A 21,687-nucleotide genomic window follows, 5' to 3' on the forward strand; every position below is an offset into this window, starting at 1 on the left:
TCTTATATGTAATGTACTATGTCCCTTTTCTGGACTCCAGAGGGCTGATTCCCCTTTGTAATTAGCTAGACTGATTCTCCTCATGTAACTATAAACGTCACAGTACATATAGTTCTCTGGTTCCCTCCCACAGTAACATTCCATTCCAAGGTGTTGCAGGACCACTGTTCAATAAATGCCATGTCTGGTTTGGGAAAAATATATTTAGAAAACCTGGGTGCCTGCCCATACTTTTCAGGAATTTGAGGGAAAATGTTGGAGTTCTTTTGGTGGGGTGAGGAAGAGGATTTTCTTATAACTTATCTTTTTTGCTTTTTCTAAATCACATTATCCCAGGACAAGCAGGATGCTAGTCCTCACATATGGGTGACATCGGTAATGAAGCCCTATGACGGAAAACTTCCTGTCAAAGTTTCTAAAAGCTTTGACTGACACTGGCACACTGAGTGCACTGAGCATGCTCAGCATGCTATGATCCCTGCGTCCATAAGGGTCTCCCTTCAGTCTTCTTTTTTCCGCTCTGCTGTAAGCATAGCAGTTGGAGCTCTGTGAGAAATTCTAACACTTTTTTCCTCATAAAAGATTTACATTTTTACTTCACAAACACCTTTCCCTGCACGGGTCTCCCTCCGCGTTGGTTTAATTCGACGTTCGGTGAGTACTATGCCATATTTTTTCGGTCGGTTCCTGTCACCTTTCTGGCTGCCAACCGACTGCGGCCTTCCCTCTCCCTATTTTTCAGTTAGTCACACATAGCCTGCAGTGTCCCTCTGTGACACTCTGCTTGGCTATTAGCGCTAGTGGGACAGGGACTTCCACGGTTACCGGTGCCGCCAGGGCCCCTGTAGATTCAGGTCCTTTACTTTCCTCAGTACCTTTGCGCAGTAATACCCCATCGCTACCGTCTGTACCCCCTTCAGGCCATCCTGCGGTTTCATATGCCACAGGTACCCCTCCCCCTGCAGTACCCTGATGCCATCCTCCCTATGCCATCTATGTTTATACATGGCACTGATTTATTTCCTTAGCTGTATCGGTGCTAGCGTTGCCAGAATGGATGCCATCGACGAACACTTGTCTTGTCGCTTCCATCCATAATCGGGTCAATGCCACCGCTACCTGGGGCACTTCCATCGCTGTTGGGGGTCAATTCTATCTATGCCATCCTTCTATTATGGATGTCAGACTTTCCAACGATATCAGGCTATTTTCCATCGATGCCAGGCTGTTTTTCAGGCATGGCATCGGTGCCACGCTGTTTTCCATCGGTGCCAGGCTGTTTTCCAGGCATGGCATCGGTGCCAGGCTGTTTTCCATCGATGCCAGGCTGTTTTCCAGGCATGGCATCGATGCCAGTGCCAATTCCCTGCATGGCAGCCATGCCAGTGCCAATTCCCTGCATGGCAGCCATGTCAACATTGATTCCATCGTTGCTCATGTCCGTGGCATGGATGCCATGGGAGTCATTGTTGCCCAAGTCGATCCAATCAATGCCGTCAATGTCCGTGGCCATACCGCAGAGCTTGTTGGTGCCCGCCTCCATACATCAATGATCTCAACACCCACGTCGTTCCCATCGGCATCTTCTATGTTTTATGGATGCGGTCATTGACTCCGTCAATGCCCATATCATTTTTCCGAAACCAGTGATGTTTTCGATTACCGTCATTGTCGACATAACACCGCCACACAATGCCCTCCCCTGAACACAGTGCTCCATGCTTTGGGTCCTTATTAAGCCCCATATCAGGAGCAGAGTAGGCATGCTGACAGCCATCATCGATCGCCATCCAGGACAGCGAGGGTTTACATCTCGCCGCTGGGGAATGACCAGGTCGAGCATCGTGACATTCATCGTCACCAACACGGTGACCGTCTGCCACCAACGCCATTCAACGCATTGCGGCTATTCGTCTCGATGCTGGACGATGTTCGGGCCGAGCAACATCACCACTGCCAACGGCATACCGGATCGAGGTTTGCAGAATTCTGCACTGGCGTCAAGAGACATCGAGCTGCTGCGACAATGGTTGAGTTCATGAGTTTGTCAATTGGCTCCCTGTTCCCAGGCGTACCCCACCGACATCGGTGCAGGGTTCTGGCCCTCCGCTCATTACGGTCTAAGCGCCAGCTACGCCCAGCCTTGTCTCCTTTATACCTGCGCCACCATACCAGGTATCAGAGTTGAGACGGACGTTAACATCCACAGGCTACTCAGAGAGGACTCCGGAAATCCACAGAGCCAGCAATCTTCACCGGCTCATCCTTCGGCGGTTCACGTCGGATGGTAAGTACCCGCTTCTGCGGCATTCCCATTGAAATGTGATCTCTAATTCTAGCCACATGCTTAGAAAACGTCTAGGTCATGTACTTTCCAAGAACTGTATTAGTGTAACATATCGCTATGTCAGCCACAATACCAGGAGAACCTCTCTTTCTTTTCTTTGGGTTTGCTTCAGGGCTTCCTCCCTTTTTCAGCAACGTGGCTCTGCACTGATTAATGCTCTAGCTTTTGGTTCCTGTTTCAGTACCAAAGTTCCAGGTGCATTTACTGTTCTGCTAAACATGAGATCCAGCACATGCTGCCTCAACTACAAGTCCACCTCTAAGCCTGATATGGGTCTCGATGTCTCCTTGTACAGCACTTAGAAATGCGGGTAAGACTTTACCGCTCTCACTCCTGTGGGAGGATACCTGATATCCACATTACATCAACCCCTCCAGTTGGACACCTCCCGGTTTTCCAATTAGCCGGATATCAGAGCAGTCTCCCGGTACGCTCCCCTACACGCTTCAAAGCGCAGAGAGGGGAAGAGGGGGGTTGGGGAGTTTTAATTACATTATTCTTTCTTTCAACAGAAAGTAGTTACTCTCCACCCATCCTGGACCTCAGAAATACCAACTTTCTTCAGAAGGCATAGGTAAAATGGTATCTCTCGTTACCATGTTTCCAAAACACAGTAAGTACATTATCTCTATTCTTCCTATGTGCCTCATGGTGAGTCAACGATCTTACAATTCCAAGCTCTGCTGGTGGCACCAGCTTCGCAACTGAGGTATTTCTTTGACTCAATATCGGTGAATGCTGTTTCTCTACGGAGTCCAACATCATTCACGCTTTCCTTGCATGGACAGCTGCATAACCTAGTCTATTTCCTGCTCATGCTCGCATTTACTTCAAGTTGAAAGTTTGACCACAAATCTTCTCAACCCAATATGCGTCTATTCCGCTCCAAGCAGTTACGCATAAACTTCCTGGATCTTGTACCATGAGTTATACCCTTATGCCTTCTAATACTGCCTCTGCAACAATTCTTTATGCATATAGACAGACAGCATAGGGACAATGTGCTTTCCAACATACAAGCATACATAACATCCTAGCTGCTCTGCAATGAAGCTGCACAGCTTTATCCTTAGCCCTTGCTCACTTATGCATCCTCGGGCACTGTTCTCAGACACTTACTGAACGCACTAGCAGACCTTCTCCAGATAGGTCCATCCTCTCGAATGGTCTTGGACATGTGTAGCAAGAGAAATCTTTTAGAGCGGAGGTCAACCGAACTTGCCTCTGCTTCCGAATCGAACAGGATGGTGCACAGATTCTACTACCTACACATGGTTTCACTGCATTCACATTTACGCCTTTCTTCCATCAAGGGCCTCCTAAATGTGCCTCTTCCGCTACCTCTCATAACCAACACTCTTATCATGCTGAGCCGGGACGGAGTTCACTGTTCCTCAGGCCCTCGTCCTGCCCGAGACCAGTATGCTTCCCATACTTCATAGCCAAACCTCTCGTGAACCTACAACAGGACAGAGGAACAATAGTCCTCATAGCCCTATATGGGCTTCGACAAGTATGGTTTCCCATATTCCTCGACCTCTCGATCAGAGACCAAATCACCTGGGCACAGCACCCACTCTCGTAACTCGGAATCAGGACAAGTTGCGTCATCCCAGCCTTACAACTCTTGCCCTGACAGCTTGAATGTTGAAATTCTGCAACCACTTAATCTTTCAACACAAGTCTCTAAAGTTCTCGTAGCTTCATGAAAGCCTTCCACACGTAAACCTTACCACTTTTAGTGGACTAGATTTACCAAGTGGTGCACACAAACAGGTTTTCACCTTTTTTCTTGCCCCACTCCTTCTGTACTAGATTACTTATATCACCTTTCGGATTCTGTTCTCCAGACATCCTCTGTAAGAGTACACCTAAATGCCTTAGTGGCATATCACAAGGAAATAGGGGATACGCCAATAACAGCGTGACCTCTAGTATGTCTGTTTATGAGAGGCTTACTTCACCTTAAGCCCCCCATTCGACCACTGCTCATTAAATGGGATCTAGCGTGATACATCCCTGCGACAAGAAATTTATTTCCTAACAAATACTTAAAATGCTATTAACCTTTTCTTTTTCCTTCCTCTCCCAGTTTAAGCATCCCTGTTTTTTGTAACTGCTTTCTTCCGCACTACAGTTTCAGTTTGTTTTTTCTTTCTATGCACCACTGTTTTAATGTAAACCAGCATGATGTGATTTTATCATGAATGCCGGTATATAAAAACCTTAAATAAACAAGTATTTCTAGTAGTCATCCCATCGGCTATGAGGGTCAGTGAGTTGCAACCTCTCGTCACATACTCACCCTACATAAGGTTCCTGTATGACACAGTAGTCCTTTGCACTCACCCCAAATTCCTACCAAAAGTAGTAACAGATTTTCACTTAATCAGTCAATAGTCTTGCCTGCTTTCTTTTCAAGACCTCTCTCTAGCCAGGGAGAGAGAGTCTTATACACCTTAGACTGACAACGTGCACTAGCTTTTTCCCTGAACCGCACGGCAGTCCATTGGACATCCAACCAACTCTTTGTTTCTTTTCACATAAAATGAACCAAGAGTCGCGGTAGTAAGGCAGACTCTCTCCGACTAACAGTCTGTATCGAATTCTGTTATGAAAAAGCAAACGTTCCTCTCCAAGGGCAAATAACAGCACACGTAGTAACGGCGCTGTCTACATCAGTAGTACACTATCGTTCAGTGCCCATTATTACCATATATAAAGCTGCAACATGGAGTTCCCTTCACACCTTTGCAGCTCTTTATTGCTAGGGCAAAGAAAAACGACAAGATTCGGCCTTTAGACAATCTGTCTTACAGAACTTGTTTCCAATATATTCCCAACTCCTTCTACATCCAACCTGCTGTGATCTTCGGCTGCCTCATTTTCACCAACAATTCTTCACTGTTGCTTCATTACAAAATGACTCAGCCTCTAGCTTGCTAATCACCCATATGTGAGGACCTAGCATCCTGCTTGTCCTGGGATAAAGCAAAATTGCTTACCTTGTAATAGGTGTTATCCCAGGACAGCAGGATGTAGTCCTCACAGAACCCACCCGCCACCCCGCGGAGTTGGGTCCGATACGTTTTATTATTTTCTTTTATATTTTCGCTTACGCATAATGCTACAAACGAGACTGAAGGGAGACCCCTGTGGACGCAGGGATCATAGCATGCTCAGTGTGCCAGTGTCAGTCAAAGCTTTTAGAAACTTTGACAGAAAGTTTTCCGTCATAGGGCTCCATTACCGATGTCACCCATATGTGAGGACTACATCCTGCTGTCCTGGGATAACACCTATTACAAGGTAAGCAATTTTGCTTTTTCCCTGCTTTTGCTATCCTCCTTCCATTCCCTCAGCCTCTTCTCTGTGCAGCAGGGGGGAGCCTTAGGCAGTGGCGGCTCTTCCCCGGCCTGGCTGCAGCACAGCTGTTCTTGGGATTGGCATGTCACCATGCACTGAATTTTACGTACCCAGGATTTTTATAGCTGTAGCCCTGTTCTAAACTGATAAACGTCCTGTCCTGAATAAGTGTCTTCGATACTGGCCGTTTTATATCCATTTTTCCTTAACTCCTTATGCACAAGAGTTAAAACATCAGTCTTTTTTTTTTTTGTTTTGTTTTTTAATTTGATGCTGTTTGTCGTAGGAACAGAGGAAAATCACCACATTTGTTAATCTGCTGTAAACTGGCCGGCTGGGAGAAGGAGAGCCCTTTCAAGTTTGAAATGTTTCACCAAGACCAAAGGCGTCCACCTTCAGCCTCTGAGCCTGCAGCATTGACAGTCAATTTGTCTTCGAGCAGACCTGGCACCCTGGGCTTTCCTGGCCAATACACTGGACATCAGGTGTTCCGTGGTATACTCATGGCCTATAGCAGATGCTTTCCCAGCACAGTGCTCTGTGCAGATTACAGTTCCTTGTCTGCTCCTGCCTTAGCTGGCCAGAATGCTGCAGCTGTCATTGGCCCTGGTCCGTGCGATCCAGCACAATTGGAGGCTAGCATGTCACAAGTCGCACTTTCAAGCAAGCCCTGCTTGTCCCTCACTGGAAGAGGTATTCTGGTAGACAGGCACTCAGAAGGAAGTAAAAATTGCATCGGAGGGGAGAGTGGCAATATGCATGAAGAAAGTGGCATGAGAGCTGATACCCATATTGTGGCAATCCAGTCTGCAGCTGCTGAGGCTGATGAGACGATACCAATCCTACCTGGTAGGGAGGTAACCATCGTGATCACCTGTGAAGCCAAGTAAGTGCCCATGCATGCCATTTGTTTCTATTGATCTCCTCTCTCAACCTTCACCCTCTCCAGAGGACTACCTCTTTTAATTTCATTCCCTATAGTGTGCCCCCTCTCCTAATCTATACTACTCCAGCTAATCCTATTACATCCCCAGCTCTTCTCACTTGCCAAACCCATTCCCTCTCATACCAGTTCCAGCCCTTTTTGCATCCCCCAGTCCTTATTGTAATCTCCAGCTGATTCTGTCATCCCCTCTCACTTCCCAGCTGCACATCCTCCCTTTCAACTCCTCTAGCACACTCCCCAGCTCCTCTTACATCCCCCCTGGTTTATCTTATGTCATTTACCTTCTCTACCTGATCCAACCCTCAAACACTTCCTGCATCTGATCGTTCCCATCAAACAGTTTTACCTCCAAATATCCCTCTTTCCAGGGTTAGCAGCAATATTTTCTTTTGGGCTTCAGGCCAAAGGTGGATGACAGCTGGTGGGAAACAAAAGCAGATTGAGGGAGGATAGAGGAGCAGTGGTAATATCCATCAGCCCTGCTTTCACCTTTTCTCATGGCTAGTCCCTAGACCAGAGCTTTCCAAACTTTTCATGTTGTTGACAAACGTTTTAGACAAACATAATTTCGTGACACAGTAATTCAGTCTACTAGCAAACCAGAGGTTAAAGGTTAAACAAATGAAATGTATTTTGACAATTTATGTATGTTTCCTTAAATATATACATAATAAAATGTTTCACGACACAACCTATCTTGTGAAAACCTTTTTTATTTTAAAAATATATAATATTACAAGATTAAAGTTATTGTTATAATTTATGAGTAACAATAATAAAAGTTATTGTGTTGTTCAATTTACCAGCTTGATGGGATGAACACAGCTTTTGAATATTTGGTGTTAATAAAAAAGTCCAAAGGGTCTTCTGTGTAATTTTAAAAAGCTGTTATTGGTCGGTCTCAGTGACATAGTGAGGGCAAAGGGCCGACGGCCCACTCCCAGGAGATCGTTCCCGGACCGCTCCTGGACCCCCGCTGGACCACCAGGGACGTTTGGCAGGTCTTGGGGGGGTCAGGAGGGTGGGGGGTTGCGGTAAACTAAGTCGGCAGGTCTTGGGGGAGTCGGGAGGGGGGGGGTTGTTAGATTTTTGTTTGTTTTTTTTATATTCGCTCCATAAGACGCACATACATTTTCCCCCCACTTTTGGGGGAAAAAAAGTGCGTCTTATGGAGCGAAAAATACGGTAGTTCTTACCTGTTAATTTTCGCTCCTGTAGTACCACGGATCAGTCCAGACGCCCTTCCCTGTCTGTCTTTCTTTCTGTCCTCTCGAAGCTTGTGCAAGAATACTGAGTATTCTTTGTGCAAGAATACTGAGCAATTACACCAGAAGCCTTGGTCGTTTAAATTCCAAGTATATGCAAGAGCATATAGTTATTTCATGTTCCTTACATTGTTCTACAGTTGCTCCATTGAGCTTTATGGTTACTTGCTTGATCCTATTCTGGTTTTGTTATTTTCTGCTTTGACAATGGTTATACTGAAGGGTTACAGGATAGTTCTCTCCTCATATAGGATATCCTTTCAGTTTTAGTCTTTCTCCATCTGCTGGAAAGGAGGCTAAACCCACAGCCTGGACTGATCCGTGGTACTACAGGAACGAAAATTAACAGGTAAGAACTAATTTTCCTGTCACAGGCTTTTTTGTTCCACCTTCCCTTTCTTATTTTTTTGCCAATTCCTTTCATATTGTCTTTTTTTCTATTTCTTTTCTCTCCATCTATCTTCTTCCCTCAAACACACAGTCAGGTTCTCATTCTCACATGCTTTTTCTCTCTCTCACACACCCAGGCTCTCTCTCACTCCCACATGCTGTCTTGCTCAAGCACAGGCTCTCGCTGTCGCATGCTCTCTCATACAATCATTCATACACACAGGCTCTCACTCCCACATGCTGTCTCTCATACACACAGGCTCTCTCTGTCACATGCTGTCTCTCAACTCATCTCATACAGACACTGTATGGGCCCTCAGCCTCTCTCTTACCTCTAGACCTCCTCTTCATGGGTCACTGCAGGATGGGCTCTGCAGCGGGCCGATCCGAAGTGGCGGCCCTGCTACCGGGCCTCCTCCTCTTCTCAACCCGCTGCAACAACGCTGCTCCTCTTCTGCACGTGGCTGATGCTCCTCCTCCTTCCTGCCCACACGGCTCCAGCAACATTTTTCTTCCGGGGCTGCACAGGCAGGAAGGAGGAGGAGCACCTGCACGTTCAGACGTGACCTTGTTCTTCGGACCGTGGTGACATGAGCTCCACCACGGCCCTGCCGATCTTCCTGCTGTGTGTCTCCGGCACAGCACAGCGATATTTCACTACTCAGCCGCCAGTTGGATGAGTTTCACCAGCGACCGCATTGGCTCCCCCTGACCTCTCCTTGCTCCGCCCCGTCACGTGCACCGAGCTTGCGCGACACACAGGCACACTACAGGCGACACACTAAAGTGTCGCAACACACACTTTGGAAAGCTCTGCCCTAGACCAATGATCTGCATGCAGCAGCAGCATTAATAAAATCAGTATGAGGCCTGTAAGCTAATGCAAGCTCTTTGTAGCAACACCAATCCCCCCTTTTGTAAAGCTTCTGATTACCACAGAAACTCATGCAATAGCAATATCAGCTAACAAAGCATTGCTACCTATTCCCTCAGTAAAGACAGTCAGACTAACCCAGGTAAGGGATAGGGCCCTATCCCTAGCAGGACCCACAATATGGAACAATATGCCGTTAGAAATCAGACTGCAAAGTAACATCAAAACCTTCAAAAGAAAAAGTTTAAAAACATGGCTATTTAAACAAGCGTACCACAAAGAGAATTGATAGCAGGAAACAGGGAAATTTTGGTTGCAGTCAGTCAAGCTCCCACTCACACACCTTGTTTCTTTAAGTGTGTGCTTCTCATTACTATATCCTAAACTATTCCTTCTTTCTTTTTTTAAACAACAAAGAACCAAAATAAAGTAGTACGATATCTTATAGCCAAGTAAGAGGAAACTGGACATGACTTGTAACACTCACCAAATAATAATTTTATGAAACTGTTACAGTAAATTAACGACACCTGTTTAAGAGTTTAGAATTCCAGATACTGTATTTAACATATAGTTTTTGTGCCCTATTGTAAACTGTTGTGATGGCACCCGCTTAAAGACGGTATAGAAAAGATTTTAAATAAAATAAATAAATACCACAACAGGACCTGGGACATGTGCTGGCTCACAGGCCCCATGCTGACTTCCATTGCTACTAGTGCTGCTATTTGATGACTTAAGTTGAATGTCGGTATAAATAAAACAAATTTGAGGCCCTTGTAAAACTAGCTGAAGATTTTGTTATCCCATTTGAGGTCCTGACCCTCAGTTTTGGAAGACCTGCCCATAAGTACATCTCCTCTGTTATGACATGACTCCAAGTGGAAGCTGATGAGATATTAAACTAGGTAGGCAAGGGAAATATACCCTCTGTAGGCTGCTTTCTTCAGCAGAGGTCCCAAATTGCATGGGCAAATGTCAGTCTGACAAGCAAACTTCACCTTTGCTCACAGCTAAATCAGCCTACAGAGAGGGAACCCCAGTGTATTGACAGGGTTTGGGTCTCAAGCTTTTCCTATGTAGGTGGCCACAACAGTAGTCCATTCCTTAGTGGCTGGGTAGTAGAGGTGCAGGAAGCTTGCTCACAGGTGTAGTTTCTGAAGCAGCTCCAGCCCAGTGGATGTCAACCCAGACATCAGGATTCACCCAGCCAGTCTTTTTTTTTTTTCCTCCAGGATATCCACAAGGAACATGCATATGACTTATATGCACTGCCTCCACTGAATGAAAATCTATCTGTACATATTGTGAATATCCTGATTGTCTGGTTGTGTCCTGACAACTAGGTAGAGAATCGCTGCTGTAGCTTACCCTGATGCTGGCTAAACAGTTGATTTACTGCAATAGAACTCGACTGGGCATCAGAAACATCAGTGATATGGGGAATCAGATGAAAATTCAATATAGTTACCCCCTTAGATACCAAAACCCCCCTTCCTGTTCATACCCAGATCAATCCAGACAAGTCTGTTTTGCATCCCAACCAGCAGATGGAGGCAGAGAACTACAAAGCTTTTCAGGTACCGCTAGGTAACTGAGAGTGCCACCTGCAGCCCCTCAGTATTTCTGTCTCCAGCAGATGGTAGAGGTGCAAACCTGGAGTCTAGCAGAAAAAAAAATAGAAGAAATTAGGAAAAGATTATCCTGAAGTGTTAGGTTCCTTTGTGGGCCATCCCTCAGGTCAAGCAGGGTAAGCGGGGGGGTTGGCAATACCTGTTCGGCTTTAGCCCACAGCATCCAGTGGTAGGAAGGCCAGGGGTCCTGGTTCCCTCCTTCCCCTGAGGTCTTCTTCCCCAAGTCTTCAGCCAGCAGCAGGGAAGTAAATCTTTTCTTTGTTTTGTTTTATGCCTGATTTTTTTTTTTTTTTTTTTTTTTTTTTTTGAAAGATACAAAGGGAGAGTCTGCAGCATAACTCCTGCTGGCCTAATGCTTTGCAGGCTGTCGCTAAGGGGATAGAAGAATTGGTCAGCAGTATTGCATTAAGGACATAAGAACATGCCATACTGAGTCAGACCAAGGGTCCATCAAGCCTAGCATCCTGTTTCCACCAGTGGCCAATCCAGGTTATAAGAACCTGGCAAGTACCCAAAAACTAAGTCTATTTCATGTTACTGTTGCTAGTAATAGCAGTGGCTGTCAACTTAATAGCAGGTAATGGATTTCTCCTCTAAGAACTTATCCAATCCTTTTTTAAACAGCTATACTAACTGCACTAACCACATCCTCTGGCAACAAATTCCAGAGTTTAATTGTGCGTTGAGTGAAAAAGAACTTTCTCAGATTAGTTTTAAATGTCACATGCTAACTTGATGGAGTGCCCCCTAGTCTTTCTATTATCCGAAAGAGTAAATAACACATTCACATCTACCCGTTCTAGACCTCTCATGATTTTAAACACCTCTATCATATCCCCCCTCAGCCGTCTCTTCTCCAAGCTGAAAAGTCCTAACCTCTTTAGTCTTTCTTCATAGGGGAGCTGTTCCATTCCCCTTATTTTGGTCACCCTTCTCTGTACCTTCTCCATTGCAATTATATTTTTTTGAGATGCGGCGACCAGAATTGTACACAGTATTCAAGGTGTGGTCTCACCATGGAGTGATAGAGGTGGCATTACATTTTCCGTTTTATTCACATTCCCTTTTTAATAATTCCCAACATTCTGTTTGCTTTTTTGACTGCCGCAGCACACTGAACCGACTATTTCAATGTGTTATCCACTATGATGCCTAGATCTTTCTTGGGTGGTAGCACCTAATATGGAACCTAACATTGTGTAACTATAGCATGGGTTATTTTTCCCTATATGCATCACCTTGCACTTATCCACATTAAATTTCATCTGCCATTTCGATGCCCAATTTTCCAGTCTCACAAGGTCTTCCTGCAATTTATCACAATCTGCTTGTGATTTAACTACTCTGAACAATTTTGTATCATGTGCAAATTTGATTACCTCACTCGTCGTATTTCTTTCCAGATCATTTATAAATATATTGAAAAGTAAGGGTCCCAATACAGATCCCTGAGGCACTCCACTGCCCATTCCCTTCCACTGAGAAAATTGTCCATTTAATCCTACTCTCTGTTTCCTGTCTTTTAGCCAGTTTGTAATCCATGAAAGGACATCGCCACCTATCCCATGACTTTTTACATTTCCTAGAAGCCTCTCATGAGGAATTTTGTCAAATGCCTTCTGAAAATCCAAGTACACTACATCTACCGGTTCACCTTTATCCACATGTTTATTAACTCCTTCAAAAAAGTGAAGCAGATTTGTGAGGTAAGACTTGCCCTGGGTAAAGCCATGCTGCTTTGTTCCATTAAACCATGTCTTTCTATATGTTCTGTGATTTTGATGTTTAGAACACTTTCCACTATTTTTCCTGGCACTGAAGTCAGGCTAACTGGTCTGTAGTTTCCCGGATCGCCCCTGGAGCCCTTTTTAAGTATTGGGGTTACATTAGCTATCTTCCAGTCTTGAGGTACAATGGATGATTTTAATGATAGGTAGCACATTTTTACTAATAGCCCTGAAATTTTATTTTTTAGTACCTTCAGAACCCTGTGGTGTATGCTATTGATTTCGGGGCAGTCACTGAGGTGACTCGTGCTGCGGCCGTTGGAAGTTCGGTAAGGCAAGCAGGCAGACTGCACTGCGTGTGCTCTCCCAATGGCGTCTACTTTAGAGCACGCCAAACCTTGTCGGGTCTATGGCGTTGGCAGCTTGTGTATTAATTTGAATGTGTTTTGTACCAATTGTGCTGCAGGGGGAAGAGATCCTCCTTGGGGGTGGCAGCCGACAGGAGAGCTCAATCCCAGGACCCTGTCAGAGAGCACTCGAGGGAGATTTTGCTGCAACAGGCAGGAGGGGCTGCACATGGCAGGAAGCAGGTACCTTCTTGTGTGCTTCAAGATTCCCCTCCCCCTTTGTCTCTGGCAGTGCAGGCCAAAGTTGGGGGATCAGGGGGAGGAAGTCCTGGAGGTGCCAGACTAGGGGGCAGTGATGTGGAGGAATTCTCCATAGATTTTGTTTTACTCCTGCACAAGGCCTATTTGGCCAGGAATGGTATGGTGGTAAATGGCTTCTGAGTAAGAAATTGCAGCAGAACCCAAAGAGGTCTATAGGGTTTCCAGCCAGGGGTTGGGGGACCTACTCCGTTGGTTGGGTCTTAACCATACTACTGGGAATGTTGAATCGGATGATTCTGATGGCTTGCAGGATGATCCAGGTGATGATCCTGGGGATGATCCAACTAACGATGGGTCAGGGAAGAGCTGAGACAGAACTGTAGATTTGTCTGACCCCGAGGAGATATTGATTGCTGAGGGGGATGACTTGAGGATGGTCCGACTGTTCCGCAAGGTGGAGTTGAGACCTCTTATTTCCCATGTCCTACAGGAACTGGGTATTAAGGTACTGCAGGAGGAATCAGATAATGGAGTGAATCCTGTTCTGGATGGCTTTTGAGGTCCCCCGAAGGCTTTTCCTCTCCCCAAGAAGGTTAAGAAGCTGGTGAACTGGGAGTGGGATGCTCCAGAAGCAGGTCTTAAGGTGGCTAGTGTGATGGTGAAGTTAAATCCTTTACCAAAGAATATTTTGCAGCTTTTGGTGCTGCCCAAGGTAGTTGCTTTGGTGTCTGCGGTCACCAAGAAGACATCCCGGTCACAAGGTCTGCCATGCTAAAGGACACTCAGGACCGGAAACTGGAAATCCAGTTGAAAAGGATGTTTGAGGTCTTGGCCTTAAGCCTTCGAGCGGCAATCTGTGGTAGCCTGATGCAAAGGGCCTATTTATGCCGGGTACAGATAGCCCAGGCAAAGGCTGTGGGTTCCACTGACGACTCTAACCAGGTGGCCCAGTTAGAAGCTGGGGTTGCATATGTTGCTGACGCATTATATGATTTGATCCGGACTCTGGCCAGGATTATGGTATTGGCGGTGATAGCATGCCATCTTCTGTGGGTATGTAATCGGTCAGTAGATATGTGGTCCAAGTCTCAGCTTTGCAGTCTCCCCTTTTCAGGAAAGCTGCTATTTGGAGAGGAGCTGGAGCAGTTCATAAAGCAGTTGGGGGAGTCTAAGGGAAACCAGCTGCCAGAAGATAAGAGCAGCAGGAAGACATTTCCTGCTTGCTCCTGGTTCCGGGATGTGAGGTGTTTCCGTCCTAACGAGTTCTTTGACATTGCAGAAGTAAGGATCTGGAAGGCAGCAGCCCTTTCAGGGTTCCCAAAGACCTTCCAGAGATGGTACCGACCAGGGTACCAGAGGTAGTAATGCCTCGTAATGAAGCCACGTTGGTCCACTCTGAGGAAGTGGTCGGGGGATGCCTGACATGATTTTATGGGGTGTGAACCAGGATCACCTTGGACCAGTGGGTTCTATAGGAAATAAGAGATGGCTACGTTTCAGAATTTTCTCGCCCCATCAGGGAAGCATTCATGGAGTCTCATTACACATACTGTAGCAAACGAGAGGTGATCCTGGCTACGTTACTTCGGAGGTTAGGTGTGATCGTTCTGGCTCTGACAAAGGAGTAGGGTCGAGGGAGGTACTCTATTTACTTCGTGATTTGCAAGAAGAAGGGACTTTTCAGCCCATTCTCGACCTGCAACGAGTCAATGTGGTACTGTGGGTTTATTTATTTATTTATTTAACATTTTTCTATACCGACATTTGCACGAGACATCACATCGGTTTCCAGACAACTGCAAATTCAGCCAACAGGGCTTTACATTGTAACTGATATTATAACGGGGGGGGGGAGGGAAGGGCCATGGAAGTAACTTGGAAATTTTATGAATATGCTGGGAACAGAGGAGGGAAAGAAGGTGGTTTATTTACAAGAAGCAGGAGTTAAGTACATTCTATATACATTCTATTATGTACATTCTATATACAAGGTGAGGGAGTGGTGGGGAGGAGCTGGGGGAAGAGGGGGGGCTAGGTTAGAGAGAGATGGGAGGGTGGGGGGGTGAGGAAGGGGTGGAGGGGGGTAGAGGGGGAGGAATGAAAGTGGGTGGGTGGTTGATTGGATTAGAAGAGGGGTGGTGGGAGGGGAGTGGAACTGGGAAGGCAGATTAAGAGTAGGCGTGCGTGAAAAGCCATGTTAAGTTTCTGTCTAAATTTCTTTGGACAGATCTCGAGGCGTAGACTGGTGGGCATTGAGTTCCATAGCTTGGGACCGGCTAAGGAGATGGAGCGTTGTTTAGTGGAAGCGAGGTGGGATAGTTTGGGTGTAGGAGTGGGTATTGTTGCAAGGTATGGTGATCTGGTTGGTCTTGATGTCGTACGAAGGTGGAGGGTGTCAGAGAACCAATGCATGTTTGGGTTGTGGATGGCTTTATGTATGAGAGTTAGAGTCTTAAAGATGATTCTTGAGGATATGGGGAGCCAATGTAGTTGTTTGAGGATGGGCGTGATGTGTTCGTTTCTGCGTGTGCCTGTTAGCATGCGCGCAGCTGCATTTAGAAGGAGCTGCAGGGGGGTTGTGGCATTTTTGGGAAGGCCTAATAGGATGGCATTTGCGTAATCTATTTTGGATAGGATGAGTGCCTGAAGCACAGTTCTGAAGTCGCTGGGATGCAGGAGTGGTTTTAGTCTTTTGAGTGTGTGTAGTTTGAAATAGCATTCCTTAAGGGTGGTGGTGATGAATTTTTGCAGGTTGAATTGGGTGTCAAGAATTACACCAAGGTCTCTTACATATTGTGCTTTTGTATTGGAAACTTTCCAAAAATTGATAGAGGCAGTTGATCAGGGAATTTCTGACCTCAGTGGATTTAACTGAGGCCTATCTACACATCCCCATACATGCAGCGCATCAGATTTCTTCACTTCATGGTGCAGGGGCAGCATTTCCAGTTTTGGGCCGTGCCTTTTGGGTTAGTGACTGTTCCAGGCTTTTATGACTGCGCTGTGAAAGGAAGGGGTTCTGGTTCACCCTTATATGGACAACTGGATAATTTGGGCAAAGTCGGAAATAGAATGTGGCCAGGCAGTTCAAAGGGTGCTGGAGATGTTATATTCCCTGGGCTGAGTTGTGAACTTAGCAAAGAGTCATCTCACTCTGAGCCAGTCTTTGGAGTATTTGGGGGCGAGATTAAACATTCGACTGGACGAGGTGTTTTAGTTCAGAGAGGATTCTGAAGTTGCAGTCACAGGTGAACTAACTGTTATGTATGCCAGGGCCTGGGATTGCCTGCAGGTTCTGGGTTCCATGGCTAGATTTAGTACCATGGGCCTTTGCTCACATGCATCTGCTTTAGAGGGTGCTTCTGTCCTCTTAGGATCCGTTGTCTGAGGAGTTTCATTGACCGTTACTGCTACAGGGAGTCTCCAGATCCAGTCTCTCATGATGGTTGTGCAACCCAGTTTGGAAAAGGGGGTGAATCTGGAGATCCTGACTTGGTGGAGATGACCAAGAATGCTAGCCTCAGCACTGGGGGGCGGACCATCAAGGGTGGACGGCTCAAGGGCAGTGTTCGCCAGTAGAGGTGACCTGGTCTATCAATAGTTTGGATACGAGGGTGGTTCACAAAGCGTTAAGGGTGTTCCTTCCTCAGGTTTGTGGTAAAATAGTGAGTGTTCTCAGACAGTGCAACAGTGGTGGTGTGTCAATCGTCAAGGCATGTCGAAGAGTTGGCGTGGCTCTGGAGGCCAGGAATTTTGTCTGGACAGAGCAGTACCTACAAGAGATTGCGGCATTTCATGTTGCAGGAGTGGACAATGTACAAAATGTTGAGTATTAATATATACTTAAAGATGATTCTCCACACAGGAAACAAGGATATGAATTCAAATTTAGTAGGAACAAATATAAATTTATTATTACATATCCTTGGGAGACAAAGGCATCCTGACCTCTTCTCAGGTAAAGCACTAACTCCTGTTTCTCGTAATATGTCAGTGAGTGCTGCGTGTTTTAGGTTTAAAATATACAGTGAGCCTATGACTGATTATCACTTACGAAGTTTTGTCATTTTAAAATAAGATGAACACTAAACCTATGTTAACCTGATCCTTTCCACCCAAAGGCCCCCCTTAAAGCCTCCCTTGCTTAAGCCAGATGTTAGCAGCAATCCTCTGATAGTCCTTTGTCCTGTCAATCTTTCAATCTTTTCCATCCTCAGGGGGAATTGGGAAAACTCTAATTTCAGTTGGGCCCCTCAAGTGGAGACGGTAGCCTGTGAGAATGTGACCTCAGCCATTTGCCATTTGTAACCTCATGACCCCTCCATCATAAGTTTTGAGCAGCTCCAAATGCAGTCCAGATGTCTCCCAGAGTCTCCATTCTAGGGTCAGTTTGAGGTTTTTTATGACCAGAGTTTTCAAATCGCCTTGATGTTCAGGCGCCAGTCTTTGGCTCTTTCGGCAGACAGGTACTTCGAGCAGGACTGTCTCGATCCCACCCTGTTTAGGGAAGCTTTGGTACATCCCACTGTCTGGACTGATCCGGGTACGTACAGGGAAAGGAAAATTGGTTCTTACCTGCTAATTTTCGTTCCTATAGTACCACAGATCAGTCCAGACTCCCTCCCTGAATACATCTACATTGCTATGTCCACTCGGAGTTTTTCTTTCACAGGTTCTTTTTGGGATTCTCTACTTCCTATTTGAGCTTTAAGACACTGGAAGTTCATCCAAATTGTAAGGCACCGGAGGTATCTGCTATATATATATATTGATAGCTGTGTAAGAGCATTTTTCATACATGTTTGAATTTCTTGTTTCATTTTGATGGTTACAGTTTACTTGCTTGATCTTATCCTGGTTCTCTATGCTATTTTGGCTGCTTTGATATCGATTATACTGAAGGGATGCAGGGTGAGCACTGTCCTGATATAGGATACCCTCTGCTGGACAGGAGGCTCAACCCACTGTCTGGACTGATCCGTGGTACTAGAGGAACGAAAATTAGAAAGTAAGAACCAATTTTCCTTTGTCAGTGGAGGCCTTGGACCTCATCTGGGCCAGATGGGGTGATCCCCCAACTGGGTTTGATGGCATTGTGCAGCAATGCCAAAGCAAGGAAATTCTTCAGTTGAAGAGTTAGGAGCCAAAGGCATAGACGCTCTGGTTCTTTCATGGCCAAAAGGATCCTGCTGTACATGTTTCTTGCTTGGCCTCTTGTAGGGCGAGTCTTACAGCGCATTGAGCGACATCCAGGCAGAGTGGTGTTGGTGGTGCTGGAGTGGCCATAGCAGCTGTGGATTGCGGATCTGATTCATCTTGCTGTGTACAGGCCCCTCAGGTTGGCTTATATTTAAAATCTGCTTAGACAAGGACCTCTCTTCTTGGATCGGTGAATCACTTTTCTTGTAGCTTAGCTTTTGAGAGGAGATATTTAAGATTAAAAGGAACATAAGAACATAAGAAAATGCCATACTGGGTCAGACCAAGGGTCCATCAAGCCCAGCATCCTGTTTCCAACAGTGGCCAATCCAGGCCATAAGAACCTGGCAAGTACCCAAAAACTAAGTCTATTCCATGTAACCATTGCTAATGGCAGTGGCTATTCTCTAAGTGAACCTAATAGCAGGTAATGGACTTCTCCTCCAAGAACTTATCCAATCCTTTTTTAAACACAGCTATACTACCTGCACGAACCACATTCTCTGGCAACAAATTCCAGAGTTTAATTGTGCGTTGAGTAAAAAAGAACTTTCTCCGATTAGTTTTAAATGTGCCCCATGCTAACTTCATGGAGTGTCCCCTAGTCCTTCTACTATCTGAAAGAGTAAATAACCGATTCACATCTACCCGTTCTAGACCTCTCATGATTTTAAACACCTCTATCATATCCCCCCTCAGTCGTCTCTACTCCAAGCTGAAAAGTCCTAATCTCTTTAGTCTTTCCTCATAGGGGAGTTGTTCCATTCCCCTTATCATTTTGGTAGCCCTTCTCTGTACCTTCTCCATCGCAATTATATCTTTTTTGAGATGCGGCGACCAGAATTGTACACAGTATTCAAGGTGCGGTCTCACCATGGAGCGATACAATTATCAATCAATTATCACTACATTGCTTCAGGCACGAAGACCTGCCATGTTGCTAACTTATATCAGGGTGTGGAGAGTGTTTGAGTCCTGGTAGGTAGAGGAGGGCCTAGATGCATTGCAGGTGGATTCTCTGCGCATCCTGGCCTTTTTACAGCAGGGCTTGTCTAAGGCCTCGCCTATATTACACTTTGAGTACAGGTGGCAGCCTTGGGATGCTTTCGGGGAAAGTCGCAAGGAAGGCTGTTCTCATCTCACCCAGATTTCATATGATTTCCCAAGGGAGCCAAGCATCTGCGACCTCTGGTGTGGAGGATGTGTTCTCACAGGACAAGCAGGATGGTAGTCCTCACATATGGGTGACATCAGGATGGAGCCCAATCATGGAAAACTTCTGTCAGTTTCCAGAACTTTGACTGGCCCCTACTGGGCATGCCCAGCATGGCACTAACTCTGCAGCCAGCAGGGGTCCCCCTTCAGTCTTCTTTTTTCCACGCAGCAGTAGCCTTGCAGTTTAGTAGCTCTGAACTGATTCCTGACAGGAATGTTTCCTAACGGAATTAAATTAAAATACTTCACCCCACAGGGGTCCCACATCTAACTTTTCTCGACCGCGGTACTCCGGTAAGTTTTTTTTCACCGTTTTTCGTCGAGTTTGGCCCTCACGGGCTACTGGCTGTCAACCGTACCGCGGCTCGATTTTTTTCCATGGCGTCGGGGTTTCGTCGGTGCCCGGACTGTACTCGCACTATGTCTATCACAGACCCTCATGGAGTCTGTGTTTTGTGTTTAGGCCGTGAGCATGTTGTCCTAACTTGCACCAAGTGTGCCCTCATGACACCTAAGGGTCGCAAAGCCAGAATGGAGAAGATGGGACTCCTCTTCCGTGCTCACACCCCGACGCCGTCCATCGCATCGACGTCCTCGGAACCGGCACCGTCGAAGTCGCACTATCGACAACCGTCCGGTGACTGCCCTCCATCGACGTCTTCACGGCCTTCGACTCCCGTATCTCCCCCTCAAGATCGGGGATCGTAGGGAGAAGCATCGGCATCGTAAGTCTCGGACCGTCGAGGGAGCGAAATCATCGACCTCACCACCATCCGAGCCACCGTTGAAGCCCCGTCCAGGAGCAGCACCGACCACTCCTGCGACCGGGACATCGAGGCCACCCTCACCCGATCGGGGTTTGGGAGCCACGATTCCACCTGTAAAGGTGATCCCTCCGACTGTGCCTCAGCCTCCCTCTTCCGTCACGGAGCCGGAGCTAATTGCCCCAGGTCTCCGGGAAGAACTGGACCGATTGGTCCAGGAGGCCATCGACAAAGCGATGCAACGACTCCAGGTTCCTCCGGCACTGACACCGGCACCGAGAGTGGAACCGGTCACCGACCCGATTCCAGCAGCGCTGGCACTGCTGCTAACCCGGTTGGAGGCACTCATGACTGCCCTTCTGGTGATTCCCGGGTCTCCAATGGTTCCGGTGCACTTCCCCGATGGCTGCTTCATCGGGAGGAGAAACATTGTTCCACATTCCTCCTTCGGGGGTGGTGCCTCAGCCATCGATGACATGCCGTCCCTCACCGCCGATTCACTCATCGGGAGCGATGCCTTCGATGCCGGCACCGATGCCCCCCCAAGGTGTCCGTGGTGCCCTCGGCGATTCCTTCGATTTTCTCGGAGCCTCAGCCGGGCCCTTCGGGTATCCAACCACCCTCTCGTCCTACAGGTCAGCCTTCTGATCCTTATGACACTTGGGGTGATGATACCTCCACAGACAGTGATGATTTACCTTCACCTCCTTCTCCTGCTGAAAGTAGAAAGCGTTCTCCTCCAGAGGACCTCTCTTTCATTAATTTTGTGAAGGAAATGTCTGAGATGGTCCCTTTTCAACTTCAGACGGAGCAAGATGATGGGCACCAGATGATGGAGCTTCTCCAATTCCTGGATGCCCCCAAAGTGATCACCTCTATTCCCATTCATCAAGTTCTTCTTGACCTCTTCAAAAAGAACTGGGAAAATCCTGGATCTATAGCCCCAGGACACAGGAAAGCTGACACTACTTATCAGTACAGTCAGCCCCGGGCTTTCAAAAGTCTCAGCTTGACCACCACTCAGTTGTGGTAGAGTCAGCTCAGAAGAAAGCGAAAAGAACGAAGCCACACTCCTCTACCCCTCCTGTCAAGGAACACAAGTTCCTAGACAATATTGGTCGACGAGTGTTCCAAGGGGCCATGCTCATCTCTAGAATTGCTTCTTACCAGCTGTACATGACCCAATACAATAGGGTCATCTTTAAGCAAATACAGGACTTCTCTGAAACCCTGCCAGACCAATTCCAAGAACATCTTCAAACCCTTGTCAATAAAGGCTTTGAAGCAGGAAAGCATGAAATAAGAATAGCTTACGATATCTTCGACACCTCCTATAGAGTGTCTGCAACTGC

At 46.6% G+C, this 21,687-nt stretch overlaps 1 protein-coding gene across 4 annotated transcripts in view; it reads left to right on the forward strand.

Moving 5' to 3' along the window:
• The window catches only part of MOV10L1 (Mov10 like RISC complex RNA helicase 1), a 546,310-nt gene that overhangs the window by 125,739 nt on the left and 398,884 nt on the right, over nucleotides 1-21,687 (forward strand). For all 4 annotated transcript variants that reach the window (XM_029617025.1, XM_029617022.1, XM_029617023.1 and 1 more), the window contains exon 7: nucleotides 6,000-6,599. In XM_029617025.1, coding sequence (XP_029472885.1) covers nucleotides 6,000-6,599 — 600 coding nt within the window. The remainder of the gene's footprint in view (nucleotides 1-5,999; nucleotides 6,600-21,687) is intronic.

Source organism: Rhinatrema bivittatum, chromosome 9 (assembly GCF_901001135.1).
Source record: "Rhinatrema bivittatum chromosome 9, aRhiBiv1.1, whole genome shotgun sequence".
In the NCBI taxonomy this organism is placed as follows: Eukaryota; Metazoa; Chordata; class Amphibia; order Gymnophiona; family Rhinatrematidae; genus Rhinatrema; species Rhinatrema bivittatum.